Source organism: Hippoglossus hippoglossus, chromosome 10, assembly GCF_009819705.1.
Source record: "Hippoglossus hippoglossus isolate fHipHip1 chromosome 10, fHipHip1.pri, whole genome shotgun sequence".
Classification (NCBI taxonomy): domain Eukaryota; kingdom Metazoa; phylum Chordata; class Actinopteri; order Pleuronectiformes; family Pleuronectidae; genus Hippoglossus; species Hippoglossus hippoglossus.
In genome coordinates, this window is record NC_047160.1 from 11870832 (window position 1) to 11891285 (window position 20454).

The 20454-nt window shown below is 44.9% G+C and overlaps 2 protein-coding genes across 2 annotated transcripts; both read right to left on the reverse strand.

Annotated features, from left to right (window-relative positions):
- Positions 1-3079: 3079 nt before the first annotated feature.
- LOC117769816 (chitin-binding lectin 1-like) lies at positions 3080-4771 on the reverse strand. Its single transcript, XM_034598959.1, has 2 exons — positions 4747-4771; positions 3080-4053 (listed from the first exon to the last, which is right to left on the reverse strand). The coding sequence occupies exons 1-2, from the start codon at positions 4769-4771 to the stop codon at positions 3479-3481; spliced, it is 600 nt and encodes a 199-aa protein (XP_034454850.1). The 3' UTR covers positions 3080-3478.
- A 10040-nt stretch (positions 4772-14811) lies between these two features.
- Positions 14812-17780, reverse strand: kctd12b (potassium channel tetramerisation domain containing 12b). The gene has a single exon (XM_034597523.1). It carries the CDS (start codon positions 17552-17554, stop codon positions 16703-16705), a length of 852 nt encoding a protein of 283 aa, XP_034453414.1. The 5' UTR covers positions 17555-17780; the 3' UTR covers positions 14812-16702.
- Between the last annotated feature and the right edge of the window lie 2674 nt (positions 17781-20454).

The window sequence follows — 20454 nt, forward strand, 5'->3', positions numbered from 1 at the left end:
AACTTCAACTTTAAAGAAAGAACCCATGGTTAGCTCCACCTCTGTCCACTGATAATCACCAACGCAATGATTCATAGGTTTGATCTGAAGTGCTCAAATATTCTGTCAAAGAATGTTTCTCTGTCGGTCGTGTTCCCACCAGGACTGCTCTACCTCTCGGTTTCAAAGCGTAAGTATTCCCTTTGTTGAAGGGCTGAGCCTATCAACTTCAGAGCTCAAATCCTCATAGTGCATCCATAATAAGTCAAAAGGCCAGCTTCAGAGAGTTATACGGAAGGAGGGGAAAAAACAAAGGGTGAAAGAGAATTGAGAAGTGGACAGATTATTATCGGAGAGGCCCAAATGCAAATGCAGCGCTCTGGTTTTGGGTAGGGACGTCTGTTTTGTCTAACAGGACTCCAACACAGCAGAATGTGCAGCTTCTGCCGCAGTAAACAGGAATTTCAAATCTTGTTGTTTCAGTCCTTTTCATGCATCCCTAACTCAGGCGCGCTCTGATGACACTTGTCCGAGCCCGGGAGCCCCGCCAGCGCGCAGTCGCTGTCCATGAGCCAATGCTGAATGATGAGAAATGCGAGAGAAGGAGCTGATGAGGCAATACTGTAATGAGTTGCAGGGTGGAATCTTTTCTATGGATTTCTCAGCAATCAGCAGTTGGAGACGGCCTGAGTGTTAATGCTGGAGAGTGAAGTCAGGTTTCGTCAGAGACTCACTGGACGGCATAAATTGTCCCTGTTTTGCAGCCTGCGAGAGGAATGGCCTGCTGTACAGGGACTGTGACAAACCCTTATCTGTTGTTAATCCTCTACTCAGAGCAAGGGGATATCTTTATTGCCCCTTAGTGGTTACCAGTGTGCCTGATAAAACTACTCTATTTGTCTGATGTTTAACAAGATAAAACGTCCCTCTCAGCCAACACTTCAGGATTAACGTCTTAGCCTCGATAATAAGAGCGCTGAGCTGCATCAGGCCGAAGCTGCTGATGGAAAAGACAAGGCTGCAGCTTGGACTTTGCTTGGTCAGATAGAAAAACACAACAATTTACCGTGAGTGCAGTTTTTGGTGTGGGGGAGGCTTTTTGTAATTCTTATTATTGCTCTCTTGATAGTTATGGTAGTAAATCACAAAGAAAAAGCAGTTTGATGGCCTTGCATCTGTTGTTGTTACTAGTGGAAACAGGAAGCTGGTGAAGAGACTTGAGTTGTCCCATGTTTTAAAAGCTCAGAGTGACGAACAGTTAGTAGTATAGAGTCACTGTGGCGAGTAACTTTAGAGAACAGTGGGGTATAGCCTGCTGTGTTTTCAGGGCTGAACACCCAAAGTCCAGCTGCACAACTTACGTAACTACGTGTTTCTGTTATGTAATTAAATCATCACTCATGTAATTAAATCATGAAAGGGCAAACAATTAGAAATGCAACGTTTACGTCATCTCAGTATGATACTCTTCTACTCAGGAGAAAGAGGACTCAAGTTGTCTCCAAAGTTTGTGTCTTTTTATCTTATTGCTGTAATCCTCCACCTCCTGTTGACCTTTTGTGTGACTTTTTGTTTCTGGACTCTTTTATTTTGATCTTGTCATTTCCTGTCATTGAGATCCTGTTTCCCTGTCACCTGATTAGTCCCTGTGTTTTCCCTCCAAAATGCGCCATTAGCCTAAACCAGGCTTTTTTTCCGAGCATATTTCTAGTTTAGTGTCTCAAGACTTTTTACCAGCACCCTGATTTTTCACCTTTTGGATTTGTTTTTTGGTTTGGACTTCTTCTCCCAGGTTTTGGGACTTTCTTGTTTCATTAAAGCACCATTTTATGTTTTCATCTGCATTTGGGTCCTCCTGCCGAGGTGTCTTTGTAGGAAACATGACAGATGTGTCGATGGTCCACTTCCAAAACATATAGGCTGGCTCCATGTTGAACAACAATATCTCATCTTCTAATTCTACACATGTTAAATGAAGAATATGTGGCTGGGGAGGGTTTGACTACGGTAGCCTATAACAAGGCTTTAAGAAATATTAATTTACATAAACCAAATGGGATTTTAATATTTAAACATGTGAAAATTATATAATTCCTGTAGAATTTATCCTTGAATCACATTACACTTTCTTGCCATTTACATGAGAAGATTGATACCACTGTCATGTCTGTTCGTTAAGTAGCCTTTGGTACTAGAGCCATGAGGCAGTTAAATTAGCTTAGCATAAAGACTAGAAGCAAGGAGATGGCCTTTGTAGAGAATGTCGGGAAATCTGGATCCAGAGTTTTCCTGCCACATATGAAGAACGCAGCTGGATGTTGTCTGGGACATACGGGGTCACGACATCACGAAAATGTCCAGCACAGTCGGGTGAGGGGAGATGTCTGTTTGCTAAACTAACCAAGCTGTAAGCTAAGCAAACTAGCTCCTCGCTCAGGCTCCACACCTACTTCACAGAAATGCAAGAGGCAAACTTTTCCTATCAAAAAATGAGTAAAGTGTATTTCCTGAATGTCAAACTGTTGCTTTTTGTGTGTGAACACTCTGATGCTGAAAATGAGTTTGTATGGTGACTTAAAAAGATAAATAACAAATCATTTTTCATGTCATTATGAATTATCTCATATATCCTACAAAGGGAAAAGCACAAAGACAGACACAAGCACACAAGCACACACACACACACACACACACACACACACACACACACACACACACACACACACACACACACACACACACACACACACACACACACACACACACACATCTGGTAATTCATTTCTGAGGCTGGATGAACATTTTATGCAAAGCAGATAGAGGAACAAATGGCACTGTGCATTGGTTCATGTAGTCATTACTGTCATTATTATTCCACATTCTGGCCGCCTGTAATTACCCACTTCACTTCCTGGTACGACACATTCTCCTTCTGATTCCTCTCCAGTGCTGACTTGGATATAATGCGACGGCAAAAACTGCAGAGCCCTTTGAATCGAAGGCTTTTGAAGTCACAGGGTTAATATTAATGAGACAAAATAGTTACATACATGATTAGGACCAGATATTTCACTGTTTTTTCTTCTTTTTATTTTGCATCAGCAAGGTCAAACACATAAAACTTTCACACTTAGCTCACATTTTCCAGTTGTTTGATCAGCGGACATGTTACAAAGAGCAGGGCAGACATTTCTAATCAATGACATTATATATATTATCCTTTTCGACTGAGTAAAAAGAAAGTTATTAAAAATATATCTCAACAACAGTTTCTAAAGGGGAACTGTTTTCTATGATGGGAAAAGACACATCTTAGTATTTAATCTTGTTTGTGTGTGATTGCTGGACTCGCTCAGCCTAAGCACAAATCAGTCTTGTTCTGTCGACATGCAAAAGCTACCACATTAGAGGTTTAAGTAAACCTGCTGTGAAAATAAAGCTGGAGTCCACTGCTCACAAGTTGTCAAGTTTGTTCGTCACGTTGCCTCAGCAAAGCGCTCTATGCGTTGTACTTCTTGAGCAAGTCACTTTGCCAGTGCCTCTTGCGATCCGGAAACACTCTGGGCAATCGGATCTTTCTGAAGTCCTCAATGCATTTCTTCAGATCCTCCTCCAGCAACTTCCTCTCCTCTTCGTCCTCATCCACCCCAAGTGCCGGGCCGCCATTCTCCCGCACGGTGGGCCGTGGAAGTGTCTTTAGGTTGAGGGTGGTCGGACGCTGGGGGCTCTCAGCAGGAGGCGGCGTCGAGGAAGTAGGAGGAGGGGTGGAGGTGGACGAAGGTTTGGGCGGCAGAGGCGGAGGCAGGGCCGGAGGTGACGGAGGTGGGAGGTCCGGGCTGTTCGCAGCAAGAAGGGGCAGCGGAGGAAGAGGAGGCGTCAGAGGAGGAGGAGAGTCCAGGTGCAGCGGGTTTCGTATGTTCACTGTTGTGATGCTGCTGTTTTCTGGAAGGCTTTTGGTTCGACCAGCATTGCCATGACACACCGTGACGGATTCAGTGGCAGTTGTAGAGGTCAACGCTTCAGTGAGAGCTGGACGGTCAGAGGTTGTTGTCTTGGAATTTACTGATGAACCACCTGCAACAAAAAGAAAGAATGAAGTCTTTTAGATTCAAGTAAAATTTTAAAGGTTCATTGATAAGTTGGCAAATTTTCTTGCCAAGAGTTTGATGAGAAGATCGATTTATGACATGAACCTAGAATCAGCCTTCTGATTCAATACGGATTTTATATATTTTAGAATAAAACTAATGAACTAACTATGAAAATTCATGAGTGAGAGGAATATTTAGGTTGTGTCTGAAATCACTCACTAATCGCTATATAGTGAATCTGAGTGTTGGGTGAAAACCTATATGGTGGACTGATTGTATCCCACAGTGCTTCATGAAAGGTAGTGTACAACTGATGGTCAGTAACCAAGCAAAATATACCATCATGCATTGCACTCGAGGCATTGACTAGAAGAAAAATTAAGAAAAAGAGACGAGAGGAGAGAGGGCAGCAAGAACAGAATGAATTACTGCGAGGATAAAGTCAGGTTTATATATGCAGGCTTTTTTACAGACCGGTTTTAAATCTGTCTGTTTTCGCGCAAGTCCCTCATATTTACGATGATGTAGTTTGCTGTTTTATGCCCGGCACGGGACAAATCTGTGAGTCCTTGTGGGAAAATATATAATAAAAACAGAGCAGTGCATCACAGCTCAAACTGCTGCTTCCCAGTTAATTTCTACATTCAACATGCTTTTTTCCTAAAAGTATTAATACCAAGGGATTTTCCACCAGCCGTCATTGTTGCAAAAATTACGCAGAGAAAATGCAGAAAGTAGTGCAGCGTTTTTTTCTTTTGCCGATGAGCTCACTATATAGTCCTCTATATAGAAGTCTTTAGGGGTTAGAGAATAAGTGGGTGATTTCGGACAAAGCCTTGTGGTCAGGCATCTGTTGTGTTGGAAGGTTTTAGGAAACAGGCAAACTCTGCACAAAAATTGTACTCCATTTGTTTTGTTCCTATCAGAGTGTGTCAGTAGCATGTGGCTGGCATAGCCGCGAGCACCTCGGCTTTAAGCTTCACAGTCTTTGTCTCCAGGAGCACAAAAGTAAATACATGCTGGCACAGGAGCTTGTCGGAGCATTATGGAAACAGAAATTAGCAGAGAGACGGATCTCCGTGGGAGAGGGAAGGGAATGAGCGATAAGGAGGGTGGAGGACAGTTTCACACAAATGCAGAATTCCTCCTCGCTTTTGTTTGCCTGTGTATCGTCCTAGAAGGAGAGTGGCTGAGCGGGGAGCATGAAACCTCCTGACTGGAGCCCGACAAGCCATTATTCACGGTGTGTTGATTTTTCCATCTCAACTCTGTGTGAGGACAGAGGAGGTTGCTGCCGTGCCACTTCTCCGAATAGGTGGCACATGCACATTCTGCACCTCTCGGTATTTGAAGGCCCATCACCGGTTTTGAACTGCCCCCCCTCTCTAACTCTCTTTACAAACACAATATTTTAGAATCAAGTGGGCGTTCTACTCCACCTCCCACTCGTCTTTGATTTTCACTGTCTACACATGAGGCTAGAGGACAGCGAACTCAGGCCGACCGGCTGTAAAGCCGATGAATTTCCAATATGCATCCTTTTTTTTGGGGGTGGGTGGTGGGGGGGCTTCCATGTTGCACTTATCCTGGGTTTGACCACGTAGAACACAACACACAGAGTCGCTTCTCTTTTCTGTGTAGGGTGGTCTAGGGAAAAAAAGCAATCCAAAAGCATTCTCAGACTCTCTTCTCATGTGATCCATTTTGGAGAATCCTGATTTATTCATTTCCTCATGCTGCTTCTGTAAACAACAAACTGCAATTTCAAAAAGGCCTTGACAGGAAATGGTGCAAAGCTGCTGTGGCTGCAAATGCCCAGAAGAAAAGATTTTTTTTCTTATTGTTGTGAACTTTCAGAAATGCTGCATCGATGGAAAAAAAAAAGAAAATACTTAATGCATAAACGTTTATCCACATGAGAGTGGACCTGGTTATACACTAAGTTAAATGGGTAACGACAGCCCTGCATGCGTGCTGCTCATGCACTGCATCATCTAATGGAGTCACAGTCACACAATATTAATCACACGCATTCTGGCTCTCACAGTGAAGCAGCCACATACAGTACAAGCTGCTACGGCCCATTAAAATACACAGGCAGGTGCAATATGTCAGCGAGAGACACACAACCCAAACACACACATGTGCACCGACATACGAAGATCCACGAGGGCCTGCGCTCTTTCCTTCAACAGGGCTCATCGTCACGGTAACCCATCTTATATAAGAGGAAAAGCTGCTTGTGTCAAATGGAGGCGGCACAGAATATTCTCCCACTGCCTTGGCTTTCTGAATACCTGAATACGGCTGTGCATGTGTGTGCGCGTGTGTGTGTGACAAAAAGTGCACAGCCCATGTGTGAGATAAAGTAGAAAGCGAGTGTCATCTTTTGTGTTTCTGCATTCATGCGTACGAGTGTTCATACTGTAGTGGTGTGTTTGCATGTGTGTGTGTGTGTGTGTGAGAGAGAGACAAAAAGTGCCAATGAGATAAAGTAGAAAGTGAGTGTCAGCTTGTGTGTTTGTGCAAGCAAGCATATGTGTGTTCATTCAGTAGGTATGTGTGTTTGTGTGTGTGTGTGTGTGTGTGTGTGTGTGTGTGTATCCTGGGCATGTATTGGCATTTGAAAGGAGGACAGATAAAGACAGAGGATGTAGGGGACGGGAAGGAGGGTTGGCAGAAACATGCGCTCCACCATGTGTGTGTTTGTGTGTGTGCTGCATTCCCTGTCTCTCATAGTGAATACATGTGTTTGAGGGCTGCATGGATGTGGGAGTATGGGGGCTTAGCAGTGTCAGAGGAATAATCCACTGGGGGATGGGCTCCCTGCTTTCCTCCACCACTAAGCCTTATGGAGGAGAGCAGCGAAAGAGTGCACTCAACCCTTTTTCCCTGGGCCACTTCTCCAGGGATCTATGCAAAAGCCAAAGCACTTTCTCACACTGTCTCCTCTCTGTATCTGCCTCGCTCTCTCTCTCTCTCCCATCTGTTCAGTGTGACACATCTCTCCTCTGCCATCATTACTGCTATTAGCAACTCTAATGTGTCACTGTTGCCAGGGTTTAGCGCCACTCTGTCACAAACGTCTCCTCCACGCTTTGTAAAGTTACTCTCACCTACATCTTTATATTTCACCAGCACACTGTGTCTTCTCACACACAGACGACATGAAACCATGATGAGTTGTCAAAAACAGATACTCCGCAATTTGTGGGAAGTTATATCGCCACTATCATCCTGACCCAATGTGAACAAATCATTTTTCACTGATCATTTGAACACATGTTAAGTGTCTTTGAGTTCCCTGAAAATAGAGTTATTATTATTATTATATATTGGTTTAGTATTATTGTCGTAATAATCATCATCATGATCAAGTTGACAAATAAGTAAAATAGAAAATTCTTAGGTCATAAACCCTGCCTCCTCCATGTTAGTGGATGGGTCATGGACCAAACTAAAAAGTCAAAGTATACACGTCAAATAATTTTTTCTTAAAGATGATTTATGTCATTATAAGTAGCTCTTATCACACCGAGTGCTCATTTTTTCAGGCAAATTTCATTAATAATGTCGTGATTGACAGCTGAGAATGACTAGTGATTCATTGAGCATGTGTATCGCGATCACGACTCCACACCACGATCGCTGCTGCGCAGACCCTGGCTACAAATGCACAAGATGGCGGCATTCGTATGCAGGATATTTTGGCATCATTTCTGGATAGTGGGAGGAAGTGGAGACGCGTCGTCCATCTTTATATACAGTCTTTGGTCTCGAGTTTTATTGTTATTTAATGTAATTTAAGTTTAATCTATATCTCGGCTGTTCTTCTGCTAATATTGTTCCTGCAAATACTATAAAACAGTCGTCGTTATAGTTTATATTTTCCACACAATCAGTGTCATTAAATACCTTGAGATGTTTGAATGTGGAGTGAAGCGAATAAAACATGAACGTATCCACTGCTTCTGAATTACCTTGAGTATGACGGATCAATCAGCCGATGGGGTCTTTTTAAAAGTCATTGTGTCACCGCCGACAGGTGCTGTGACCCGAGAATGGGGAGAGTGGCAAACGATCGCCATGGTAACGGCACAATAATGTGCGGGAGCCGGAGCTACACAAATGCATAGCAATGTCTGTCAGACCAAAGAGGAAGCCTTTCTTCCCCAGTGTGATGTTGTGCATATGCCTTCAGCTCACGCTACATAAGTTTGGCAATTACGGCATGTTTTATATCTAATTACCTAGTATTCAGCGCCGATATCCAACATCTGCTTTGTGAAATGATCTGTATGGTGCCTAATGACAGAGTGGGCCTCAGCCCCTCTTCTCACTCATTGTCTTTCCTCTCCGATTGCTGCCACAGCGAATACATACGGGGGCGTAATCAGACATGGTGACACTACTATATTCCTCTGACTAAACTGTGCATGCTGGGGCATTGACACAGTCGTCCATATCAGAATCAGCGGAGTGCATTCACGAGCCTCTGAGCAATTTCAAACCTGTCAGTCTACATGATGTTGAAGAAACAGCTGGAGCTGCATCCAAGTAAGAAAAGCAAACAGGGGATGAAAGGGTGAGAAGATCGAAAGGGAGGGAGGTGTTCGAAGGAAACCATTGAGCCAGGCATCAGTGCTTGAACCACAGATAATGTTCTTCAAAGCAATGATCTACTAATTCCACAAACGTCTGTCTGTCTCTGTCTGTACGTGGCTTGAGAACCGTCGATTTAATCCGCTTCACACTTGGCAAGTGTCGCAGGTGCTGATCTCCATCATTCACAGAATCACCTCCTCTTAAGCAGGTTGTTTTCAAAGTAAAAACACAATGTTCTTGTTGCTGCTGTAAAGCATTATGTAAAGCTGAATTACATTTTTATTTTGAAAGGTTAAGTGTCAATCATTCATACTTATATAAAATCCACACACGAACAGTAATTAAGTAAATCCAGTTTTATTTTATGACAAACGTTGACTATAAAAGCTTTATTTTGCAGATAAACCAGGTAGGATGAACACAAGGCTTTCTAACTGAACTCTGTACCATAGACTTTTTATAAAAAACTCTACAAACAACGTCCAGTACACAAAAGTGACAGTTTATTGTAGAACTGTTCGAGGAGGACTCACTAATGACATGGAATAATTCTGAAGTATCTCCAGAGCTTTACCACAGGACAAGCAACCAGACCATTCCACCCATGAAGGTTCAGAACTGGAACTGAACTAGTTTGGTAATTAAATATTATGATATGATTTTTTTATGTGTTTTTTGCAGGCTCGCTCAGATCTCATGTGACCTCTTTATCTTCCCCCTGCGTTAAACACCTTGAGCCGCCGCCTGGCTTCCACAGCCCGCAACCAGACTGCGTATAAGCACCCTCAAGCCTGTCCTGGCACCCCCTCAGCTGCTGCCGAGCCCCCTGTCTCCCCCCGCCCCCGTCACCCACCACCTGCTTCTCCTCTCAAGCCCGGTTTGAGCCAGGGTCGAGCCGTGCCGAGGACGACTGCAGCACCAAGGACGAGCCTGGCTGTTCAGATTACTGATAATTAGAGGGGCAGATTAGAGCCCAAGTCTCCAGATGGCTGAGGTGAATCACCTTCTGCACAACAGCACCGAGTCACATCTACAACTCACTGCTCTACAGCAAGACACTAACTGCTCATGGTCCTTTCACAACATGGATTCACAGTGGACACATTACACAATCGGGCTGACATACTAAGACATTATTTTAAGTGAGTGAATATTAAAAAACATACACGCAGCTTAGTTTTCAAACTGATTTTGTTGAAACTTTGTGGATGTATGGGGTATGGAACAAGAAGGAAGCCATTAGCTTTCTGAGCAGATTCAATCCAGGAATGACTTATTACTTCCTTTAACATGGTGCGATAGGGTGCTAGCCTTGGCGGAGGTATGTGCTCTCTGAGTGTCCCTCACACTAAATGCTCTCTGGCTGGCAATTCTTAAAATATCAGCTTTCTATAGCATCAGCTGATATTGTCTCATATTTTATCTAAATAAAGAATACGAGACAACAAATCTAACAAGAATTAAAATAACAGAAAGCTGTTTTCAAATAATTAGGACTAAAATCTAAAAACTGTTTTTACAACCCTCCTTACAAAGAACCCACATTTGTGATCATTTTCTACGACGGGTGACTTTAAGAGAAAAATACAGATGTAATTTTGTATATATAATGTATAATAATCATAATAATTATAATTTTAGGCTAAATGTTATTTTAGAGAGGGAATATAAGGAGATCAGTCTGTCGCCTGCATTAAAATGAAGAATGTGGGGCATCTGGTGAGGTTATACTTCAGTATAGGTTTCACAAACAACAAAATACTGCACCACATTATCATAAATATCGGGAAAAGATTTTTTCAATTCAATTCTGAAGAAAGAGCCACACAGATTTTTTCTCATTAAATAACTACTTTGTTCTCATAATATTACAATTTTTTTTTCTGTAAATCTCTTCAGTGTGGTCGTAATTATCCGTCTAAATCAGGGGTGGGGAACATTTCTTCGATCAAGGGCCATTTCAATTTTTATAACATCCTTTGAGGGACATTCTAAATTATTGTATATTATTAACACATTTATCACACTAACTTTTAGTAGTTTTTAACTGGGTGCACTGGTGCGCCTAACTTTTTCATTTGGGTGCACCATCGTTTTATGTGATGTTTTAAAACAAATTCACTGTCCTCCTGTTGGACCATGTAACTGTGCAGTCTGGGAAATAGGTGCAGATAAAATATATGTTCATCACATGGGACTTGAGCAGGACTTTGGTTTGAAAAGGGAACAAAACAAACTCACGTGTACTTTCCTTTGGACAGAGACTCTTCTGCTTTTAAGGAGAAACATTAATAACAGTCACATCTTGTCAGTTATTGCCACAGCTTCCTGCTCAGTTTACGCAATCTACCACACAGTTTATACGTTTTTCCTCTCCGCTTCTTTCCTCTCAAGCTGCTGCCGCCTCACTCCTCTCGCTCCTCCTCACATATATACAATCTCTGTGCTGCTGTACCGGAGACCGTTGCCACTTGAGTTATCCTCTTTTTTGTTGCTTTCCTCTTTTTAATCCTACAACTTGACTCCGACTCTCTGACTCACTCTCTGACTAATTTCATGCTCCCTCATTCCCATCCTACTTTTGCTTTGTGTCTCCACACATCTCCAGTTCTTTTTGTCAGTTATTCTTTCTGTGTCTTGGGGCTTTGAAGAGAAGGGAAAAAAAGACTGTGAAGTAAAGCGGAATAATAAAGAGATGGATGAAAAGACACAGCACTGTACATCAATACTGACCTAATCTGCTCCTAACCTTTTCCGTCTGTGAGATCTCGTTCCATGTTAAAACCACCTTTTGCCTGTCCTCTCGGGTGTGACTACCCACTGACCTTGCATGATAAAGTCCTGCGGGAGTTCGGGGGGGGGGGGGGGGGGGGGGGGGCTTCATATGTTTTGAGACAGCTGCTCTCTGTAGGAGACATGTGTGAGGAAGAGGAGGAGGAGGAGAACAAGAGAGAAGGAGGAAGAGGCAGCAAATCATGTGTACCCATGCTGCAGGATAGAGCGGTGCAATGAAGTTACACATCTGGCTTAGTGCCTGGCTCACTATAAATAAACCAACGCACAATAAGATAAAGATGCCCCGAGCCAGCGCTACTGTACTCCGTGCATGTGGGCTTACATGGCAGCGTGGGTGAACCGTGTTGTCATCGAGGACACGCACACATGTGAAAACAAACAAAAGAATGCAAACACACAACGTGCATTTACTCTCCTCTCTCTCACACACACACACACACACACACATGTATCTTATATGTTGATGGAGAAATCTGCGGTAGGCCTGAGGCGGCGGCGGCTGCTGCCTGCTCTCTCCTCCCATTGGCTGACGCTGCTCCCAGGTAATTAGCAGCGTTTCCATATTAGCGTGGACCTCTCCAGGTTATTGCTGTCAAGAGAGGAGGGGGGCAAATTGCCTGTTTGCCTGCTAATGCATTTTTAACTAATCACAATGACGAGTGAGAAGAGGGTAATCGGATCTAAAACCTTGCAGCTCCGACTCATTAGCGTCGCACAGGAGGGCTGTCGAGCCTCTTCTTCCTGGTAACTTCCCTCACATTGTGCACGTGTTTGTGCGTCGCTGCACGTGCCAACTGCATGCTCAGCACATTTGGGAGACAGGGAGTGTCCCCCCCCCGCCCCCATGCGGCGCTGACCCACCCAAAACAGAGGCCCGAATACTCGTCCCACCTGCTCAGCAAACATTCACACGAGCGGAAAAAAAGGAAACAGAGCCAAAATGCACTGGCACGCAGATCCGAACGTGGACACACAAACAAGTTTAGAGCTACAGATGGCTGCGGCCGAATGTGGAGGGTAAACATAACGACAGCGTGAAGCCTCAATCTGATACTATACTCGGTGTAAAGTGTAGAGAAAATGAGTCACCGTGGCTCCATAAAGCATATGCTGGTGCTGTTCATGAAAGATGCAGCCTGGGAACCTGAGCTGCATGGATTTAAAGGCACAGCTCACGATTCACATCCACGAGACAGACAATACAGTTTCCCTCCTCTCCTTTGCTGACGCAATTCTACTATGAATCGATATACTGTATGATCCCAGCCATGCTGAGTAACCCTGTGGATCGATGGTGTCTCTCTCTGTGAGTGCTGACGGGGCTGACAGGCCTGTAAGGACGACATCACACTGCAGCCACGGCCCAGTGCCGCGGGTCGGGACCATTCCAGAACCTCTTCAAGCTGAAGTGGCTCAGGAAGAGAGAATAAGACGAGAACACATAATTCTTCAGCACTTAAACACTCTCCCCCTGTCACATCTCTTCCTCTACCAGGTTATCTGTTTCTCCTCACTTCCTTGCCCCATTTTCCAATCCCCCCTTTTTTTGTTCTCCTTTGACGTAAATCCGCTCCCATTCTCCTTTCTTTTTCCTAAACAGGGGACGTGATATACGAGACAAGGGGGCCATTCTGAGAGGGGAGAGCAGACCGGGGGCCAAGGCACGCTGCCACCAAGAGCCGCCTACAGTGACGATAGCAGCACGGGAACATGACATGGGTCACATCACTGCCTCAGGCTGCAGGGAACAGACTTGTTCTCTCAGGGTACGTGGCAAAAGTTCAATAATGAATAACAAAAGCTTTCTGAGGAACTGTATTAACTTTAACTATTGTGGTAGGAGTAAAAAAAAAAAATATTTAAGAATTGATTGTGTGCTGTGTGGTGAGCAGGTCTGTCAAATGCAATCTGCTATATTCTGATGTTTTCCAAAAGACATGAGAAGCAGCATTTCATGGTAAAATATATTTTTATTGTGACACTTTGGATAAGACAGGCGTACCATCCCGGTGACACAACTGGAGCCTGCTTCTTGTATTGCAGAGGAGCAGGCGTGCTGCACCTTTCAGCCACAAGTTTCACAACAGAGCATTGCAAGAAAAAACAATCCCAAGCAGCAGCATGTCATCACAGCCTGTGGCGAGTCGACCTCGCCGCTGCTGCTCCTCCACGTCTGAGTGTCAACACTTCTCGCACATCCACTGTTGAATGTCGAGTCTCAAGGCAACTCCCGGAGACAGAGACAGAGACAGAGAGCGGTTCGGGACACTGATGCCTGAAATTTCACACATGTCTCTCCATGCCTGTGCTAATGACTGACCTTGGCGCTCCCCGTCTTGCAGCGGTGCACCAGGGAACAGTGGCCAGAGGAATGCTGCTTGTGACTCTGTGTGTGTGTGCGTGCGTGCGTGCGTGCGTGCGTGCGTGCGTGCGTGCGTGTGTGTGTGCGTGTGTGTGTGTTACTGCAGGCCCTGTATCGTCCCGATCTGTGAGGATTCGTCATGCATTCCTGATCGCCACAAAAATCGTCTGTTTTTCCAGGAAAGGAGCCACATAAATATTTTAACATTTTATGTGGAGCTCATCAGCGATGCTCTTATCTAGGCCAGGCAGATATCAGGTTCACAGGTCTTATTCTAAGGTAATTAACATGTGATGATCACCAGGTAACAAAGGCTTATACAAGACAGAATTTATAAGACAACATGTGACCACCTCAGCCACATAACCGACATAAACACACACCTGGCTGTTGTACAAGTTTAAATCATAGGGCCCACTTTTCTGTTCTCTTTCTCAGAGGGGGCGTTTTTTATTGACAGCAGACGAGAATCCTTTCTAATCTTTTTAAATGGGACAAATCATTGCTTTGGATGAAGCCTTAATAACTGTAATTCACCGTCCTGCATTTTATGTCCAGTCTGCTTCGAGATTTGTAATGTGCAAAATAGTTAGCTCAATTAATGGCAACAAAGTAGGGTTTTTTGCAATCTGCTTTAAAGGAGCTTTTTTTATCTCTGCTTGTCCTCATTTGTACCCTGGCTCTATATTCTGGTCAACTGCTCCATACAAGTCCAGGCTGAGGAAGAAAAAGCAGATGGGAGAAAGATGGTGCCTGAGGGCAGAGTGTTGAACATTTAATATGAAGCAGAGTTTAAGTCCAGGGACATTCATTTTGATGGGAAATGTTGGATGGGTTTCTCTGGTGATTGAGTTGTATTGTTACTGAAAGTTAAAATGTCAATGTGTAGTAAATGAACCACTTCCCAGAAAGTTTATGTGGAAGGCCATTCAAGACTGTGGACACGCTTTGTTATGAATGGAACATAAACAACCCAAATAGGAAGAAAACATCTTTTATTTGACAAATCAATTCGCTTTTTTTTGTTCTTTTCTTTTTTTTTGCTGAACACTTTTGATTTCAGCGTTGTCTACGCCTGCAGTGACACACTGCTGCAGGACTCACATATTGACTTAGATGTCAACAGCACGTCATCACACCGAAACACAACATTGCCGTTTCTAGACATTTCAGAATACATTTATTGTCACTGTCAGACGTTCTGCCAAAACTACAAACTGACACCTCAGGTGAAATCCTGCACTGTATTGCCTTGCTGGCTGCTTCTCGACTGAAAAGTCACTCGCACCTCTTGTTCTAAAAATCAAATTACAGCTTCTACATTTCCTTTCTGTGTCTGCATCACCTGGATCTTTCCCTTCAGTTTGTGTTTTAGTCTGAGGTATATATGATGTTGCAGACCAGTCCTGAGGCTGTAACTGGAAAAGACTTGTCTCTCAACTTGCCCCTTCATGACTGAAGTCAAACCTGCCACATTATAAATCTGCCCTGTCGATGCCCTTTGCTACAGTGGTGAGAAAACATTGGGCTTTGGCTGAGCTACAGCGTAATCCTACCCTTTTCTCCCGGGGTATTCACTTACATTAAGTGAGAGTTATCATCAAATAAGCAACAGCTTCAACTAATACTGAACCGAATATTAAGAATAACATTGTTGTTTACAGAACATTCAGAGACATGGTCCACTAAAGTGACAAGCACATTTTTCTTTTTCATGGAAACAAGATGTAGTCGTGGTGTGAATCCCGTCCCACGACGCACTTCACTAAAAATGCTCTTAAAAGTCTAATGGAGCAAAGAAATGTCAAAGAGCAGTGGGCTGTGAGTGATATAACGCCTCCCGTCTCCTGCGCCCTCCCAGCGTGGCTGATTAAAATACTGAAAGCTCTGTAGTACAATCGATACACACACTTCATCCATCTTTTCTTTCTGTCTACGAGACCTACGCGATTTTGTTTTCCTTTGAATCAAAGCCTGTTGCTCATTCATTCAGGACATTCCACACACACCTACAACATCTTTTTCCCTTCAAAAACAAGTTCAATGCACAACCTCCCCCCCCCCCCCACCGTCCGTGTGGCTGTATTATATCTTTCCCCATTCAATCATTCATTACTGGACAGGAAAAAACTAACTACTGTATATGGCACGTTCCCTATCCACATGGTACTGGACATATTTAATAAAAACTGAAGGAAATTTGATTTTGTGTTACACTTCTTTTCTTGTGCTGGGGCTGCTCACATCCCTCAAGGCTGATAAGAAGTCCAATTATTTGGTAATTTAGTTCAGAGGAGCAGGAGAGTCCAATCTGCTCCAGTAAGCAGGCAAAGTACAGCACTGTACATCACGGCCAATCTCTTTGAAGCCCTTTCCCTTATGCCCATTATGACTGGTTTCATTCGTCATATAGACACAACGGGCTGCTTTTTTAACAAAGTTAGCTCTAGGATAGAGTATTGTGCTTCACCGAGGCAGATGCAATGTATAGAGTACAAAGGGGAGACAGTACATAGCAGGTATCAGTCTCTGCAGGACGAGGCTGAGGTTCAGGACTGGGGGGGCTACAGCTAGATGGAGCGACGGCTTAGGCAAAGGCAAGAGCTGGACCTGAGGATGAGGTGGGGGTTTGGATTTGGGGTTGAGGGGGAGGGCTGCAGATTGGACCAGCAGAGAGAAGAGTCAGGGCCGCTGCTGCGTACTGTTCATAGGGGAAAAAGCTGGATGCTGTAGAGAGAGATGGAAGGGCACAACATCTACGGTACATCTACTGGTGCAGGAGCCGTCAGAGAGAGACGGGATGGCTGGAAGCTAAGGGAAGGGGGGCACTTGGAAGGTGGAGGACCGGGGGAACAAAGCCGATATAGTCTCACTCACGGTAGAACACATATTCAGTGTAGCTGGTCCAGATCTTGTCGTCCGTCTGCTCATGGGCAAAGGCGCAGGTTCCTGTAGAGTTACAGGCCACCATGTGGAAGCCTGCGTCGGCCAGCTTGTCAAAAGCCTGCTCCAGAAAGGTGAACTTCAGATAATAGCGGGACGTGTAGCGCTCAGGGGGGCGGTCAGGGTCACGGCTCTCGTTGAGTGTCTCCCCAAAGACCTCTTTGGCCAAGGAGGTCTTCCCACAAACCATGATTCGTGCCACCCTGCGGAATTTAGCATCGGTCTGGCTGTCACGGCCCAGAGTATACGAGCCTCGGTAGCCAATGGTGATGAACCCGGAACGTTTGCCATCCATGGCACCGGGCACCAGGCTGGCACACGCAGCAGCTGCAGCCCCCAGGGAGCTGAGGTTACGGGCTGTGTCAATCCCCGGTGAGGAGTCCTCTGGGTCGCTCTGACACCCCTCGTCGCCCAGCGAGTTCTGCTTGCTGATTTTGGGCACCAGCAGCTTGACGAGCTCTGGCAGGTTGAAGAACTCAGCCTCCCTCTGCAGGCGCCCGCGTTCGGGGAAGTGGTCAGGAAGGACCAGCTGCTGGTCCCGCATGTAATCCAAGATGTAACGGAATAGGAAACCATCACGGTCCACAAAGAAGCGCCCCTTGGTGTCCCTGGCCAGACCTTTGGCTGACTTTCGACTGAACATCTCCCACAGCAGAGAGTCTGGCACACTTGTGAGGGTGGAGTAGCGGGTTATGTACACCTGGCCTCCAACATTAAGCTCTATAATCTCTGGGAAGGGCAGTTCCTCCACAGATATGCTACTATCTGGTAAAGCCATGGCTCCCTCCTGCCACACAGGTGCACTAAGGTGCTGCTTTAAGAAACTCTCTCGGTTGCCCAGTGGTGGCGGAGGCCTGTTGCCTGTCAGAGATGTCAGGAGCAGCCGCGGTGTGATCTCCTGTGTGGTGACGGACGCAACGCACAATTGGAATGCGCGCAAAAAAGCTGTCCACCACTCTCACATCAGATCCAGGAGCAACTGAACAGTCACACAAACACTCTCTCTGTTCTAACTACAGCTTCGCCTCATTCTTACTAAAACATAGTGCAGAGAGTTCCATCAGCGCTGAAAGGAGCCGTGTTGTCCATGTCCTTTACCCGCAGACAGTCGCGCTCTTCTGTGGATGAAAGTCCGCTTGTGGCACCAGCTCTGTGATCAGGAAATGCTCGCTTTGCGCAAGTGTCCATAACGAACTTCTCTCTCTCTCTCTCTCTCCCTCTCTCTCTCTCTAATGTCGCTCCGTGGTCCTGGCGTAAACGGGATCCGGTGGTGGCCCAACTTCAATTAAGCAATCCATAGTTGGTGCGCTCCGTGGGGGTCCCGCTGGTGTAGAGCCACGTGACGAAGAGGATCTTCCAGACGTAGTGAGAGACGAGGAAGGTGAACAAAAAGACCTCGGACCTTTCCATCACATGGTGTTGTGTCAGTGTGTGAGCGGACAGGTCCGCGGCTCCTCTCTCTCTCTCGTGTCAGACTGTAACTCTGCTGCAACGTAACCGGGGGATAAGGCATTATTCATCCCGGTAAGCACCGCCCACACGCCGTGACGCGCCTCTGCTGGGATCCAGGTCAAAACAGCCTGCGTCCCTCGGGGAGCGGTGGAAAACTGGCAGCTCCTTATTGAATCTCCTTAAACAAATCAGGGCAATTTAGTTTCCCCCTCAAAGTTGTATTGAAACGTTAATTGCCCCAAATTGCCCCAGCAGATAATGCCACAGGATCTATTTAGAGAAGCCTTACTAACTGGACTCATTACATATATTTCCTTTGACATCACATCAAAAACGTCATTATTATAAATGGTAAGAGAACAGAAAGGAAACCTGCGCTTCCATCGGGGCTTCATTCATTATTTCTCAATGTGGCGACTTGATGGAATAAACTGTGTAATAAAAACAAACACCAAGGCCAAATTCTTATTTGCCGGAGCCTCATTAAAACGCAGCCACTGACTGGTGAATGGTTGTGCTTTTAATTTTATTGCTTTTATTTTTGGGAGCACTCACAGTGGATGAGCCTCCTAAAGAAGGATGGGATAACAGTGACATCTAGTGAATACTCAGGAGGACACTTTTTCTCTTACAAGACAAAATCATTAATTCAACATTTAATTTAACTCAGGAAGACTTTGAGGTAGAGACATAAATTACTGCATAGCCGAGTGTAGAAAGTAAACAAAACATTCCAAGAAACCAAGAAAACACAAATAAGAAACAGTAAGTTTACCAAACAGTAAAAACAAGAGCAAAATCCTTGTAGTACATCAAATTCTAAAGAAAATGAATCACATGAACATACAACCAGCTTCCTCCTGAGCTTTTAGTTATACAACATGGTTTTCATGATGTGAACCGTCTGCTGAGTTGCCATGGATATTGATTTATCTGAACTCAATAGTTGTACTGATTTAATCAATGAAACTTCTGTTTTATTTGTGGCTGTCAATGAATAGTCGCCAGGCCGCCTGCTACTTATGCTCTCTGTCTCTCGCTGTGTCCTTTTCTTTGGTTAACTCCACCACACAGTGAGTCTCTCTGCCTCATCAGCAGGCCAGTTTCAGCCGTCTCCGAGCGGTCTGGTGCTGATTTCCCTGAGGCCCCTCCAGATGGCTCGCGGCATTAGAAAGCCTTTTCGCAGACAATCTGGTTTGGACGACTTTGGTTATGTGGTCCATGGACCTGGAGGTGATACGGCAGGGCTGTCTGCCAATGAGACGGACTGTTGACACAGTCCCAGCTCCATTTTCTGCTCCTTTGTCGGAAATATGCTGCGTAATAGCAGAATGGTGAGCAGGCCAAAGCTTAATATCCAAAATAATGTGCTCTGATGCAGAACTGTGTAAATATTTGGGTGTTGCCAAATCTCAACCCAGTGCCACTGATTTAAAATTATTGAATTACTTCTTTTTTTTTTAAGTTTGACCCTGCCTCTCACTCACTGGTTCTAAAATCCCTCCACATCAGCAATATTTTTACAGACAGCTTCATCATTCTAATCACATCCACACCAGATTCCATTGATCCTCAGAAATGTGGGCAAAATGACTGCATCCAATGAATTAGTTTGACCTTCTGCAATGGCTGGATTATCTGCGTACGTCTGTCAATGCTCATCACAGTGATGGCCTTTGGAGGCTGTTTGGTGTGTGTATGTGTGTGTGTTTGAGAGAGAGAGAGAGAGAGAGAGAGAGAGAGAGAGAGAGTGTTTGATGCTTCTCTGATCATAAGCAGAGTCTTGCAACCCTTGGGAGAGAGATAGTAGTTCAGCATAACTCCGACAGGAAGTGGGAAAATATACTTACAGCTCCTACTGCTGCTAAATCTGAATGTGTCGAGGGAAAAACCAGCTGAGCCACAACTCACACTAAAGAGTTGGATTCTATAGGGGGAGAAAAGAGGGGTTACTTAGTGAGGATCTCATGGATATGTCTACATATTGATCTCTGCATCCTCAGCGGTTTGTGCTGACGGCAGCGCCATTAAGTGATTTATGAGATGTACACTGGATGGACTCAACAGAAATGAGCAGGCTGTTGCTTCTGTTTTCTCAGGTGGCTGTGCTGGGGCCTGTGTGAACCTGTCTGCACGGCCTCATTTCCCTCAGTATGAGGCGTCATACATCTTTCATGACAGGTGACAAGTGGAAACTCGACCCGTCTGCAGCACGTCTCAGTGGGA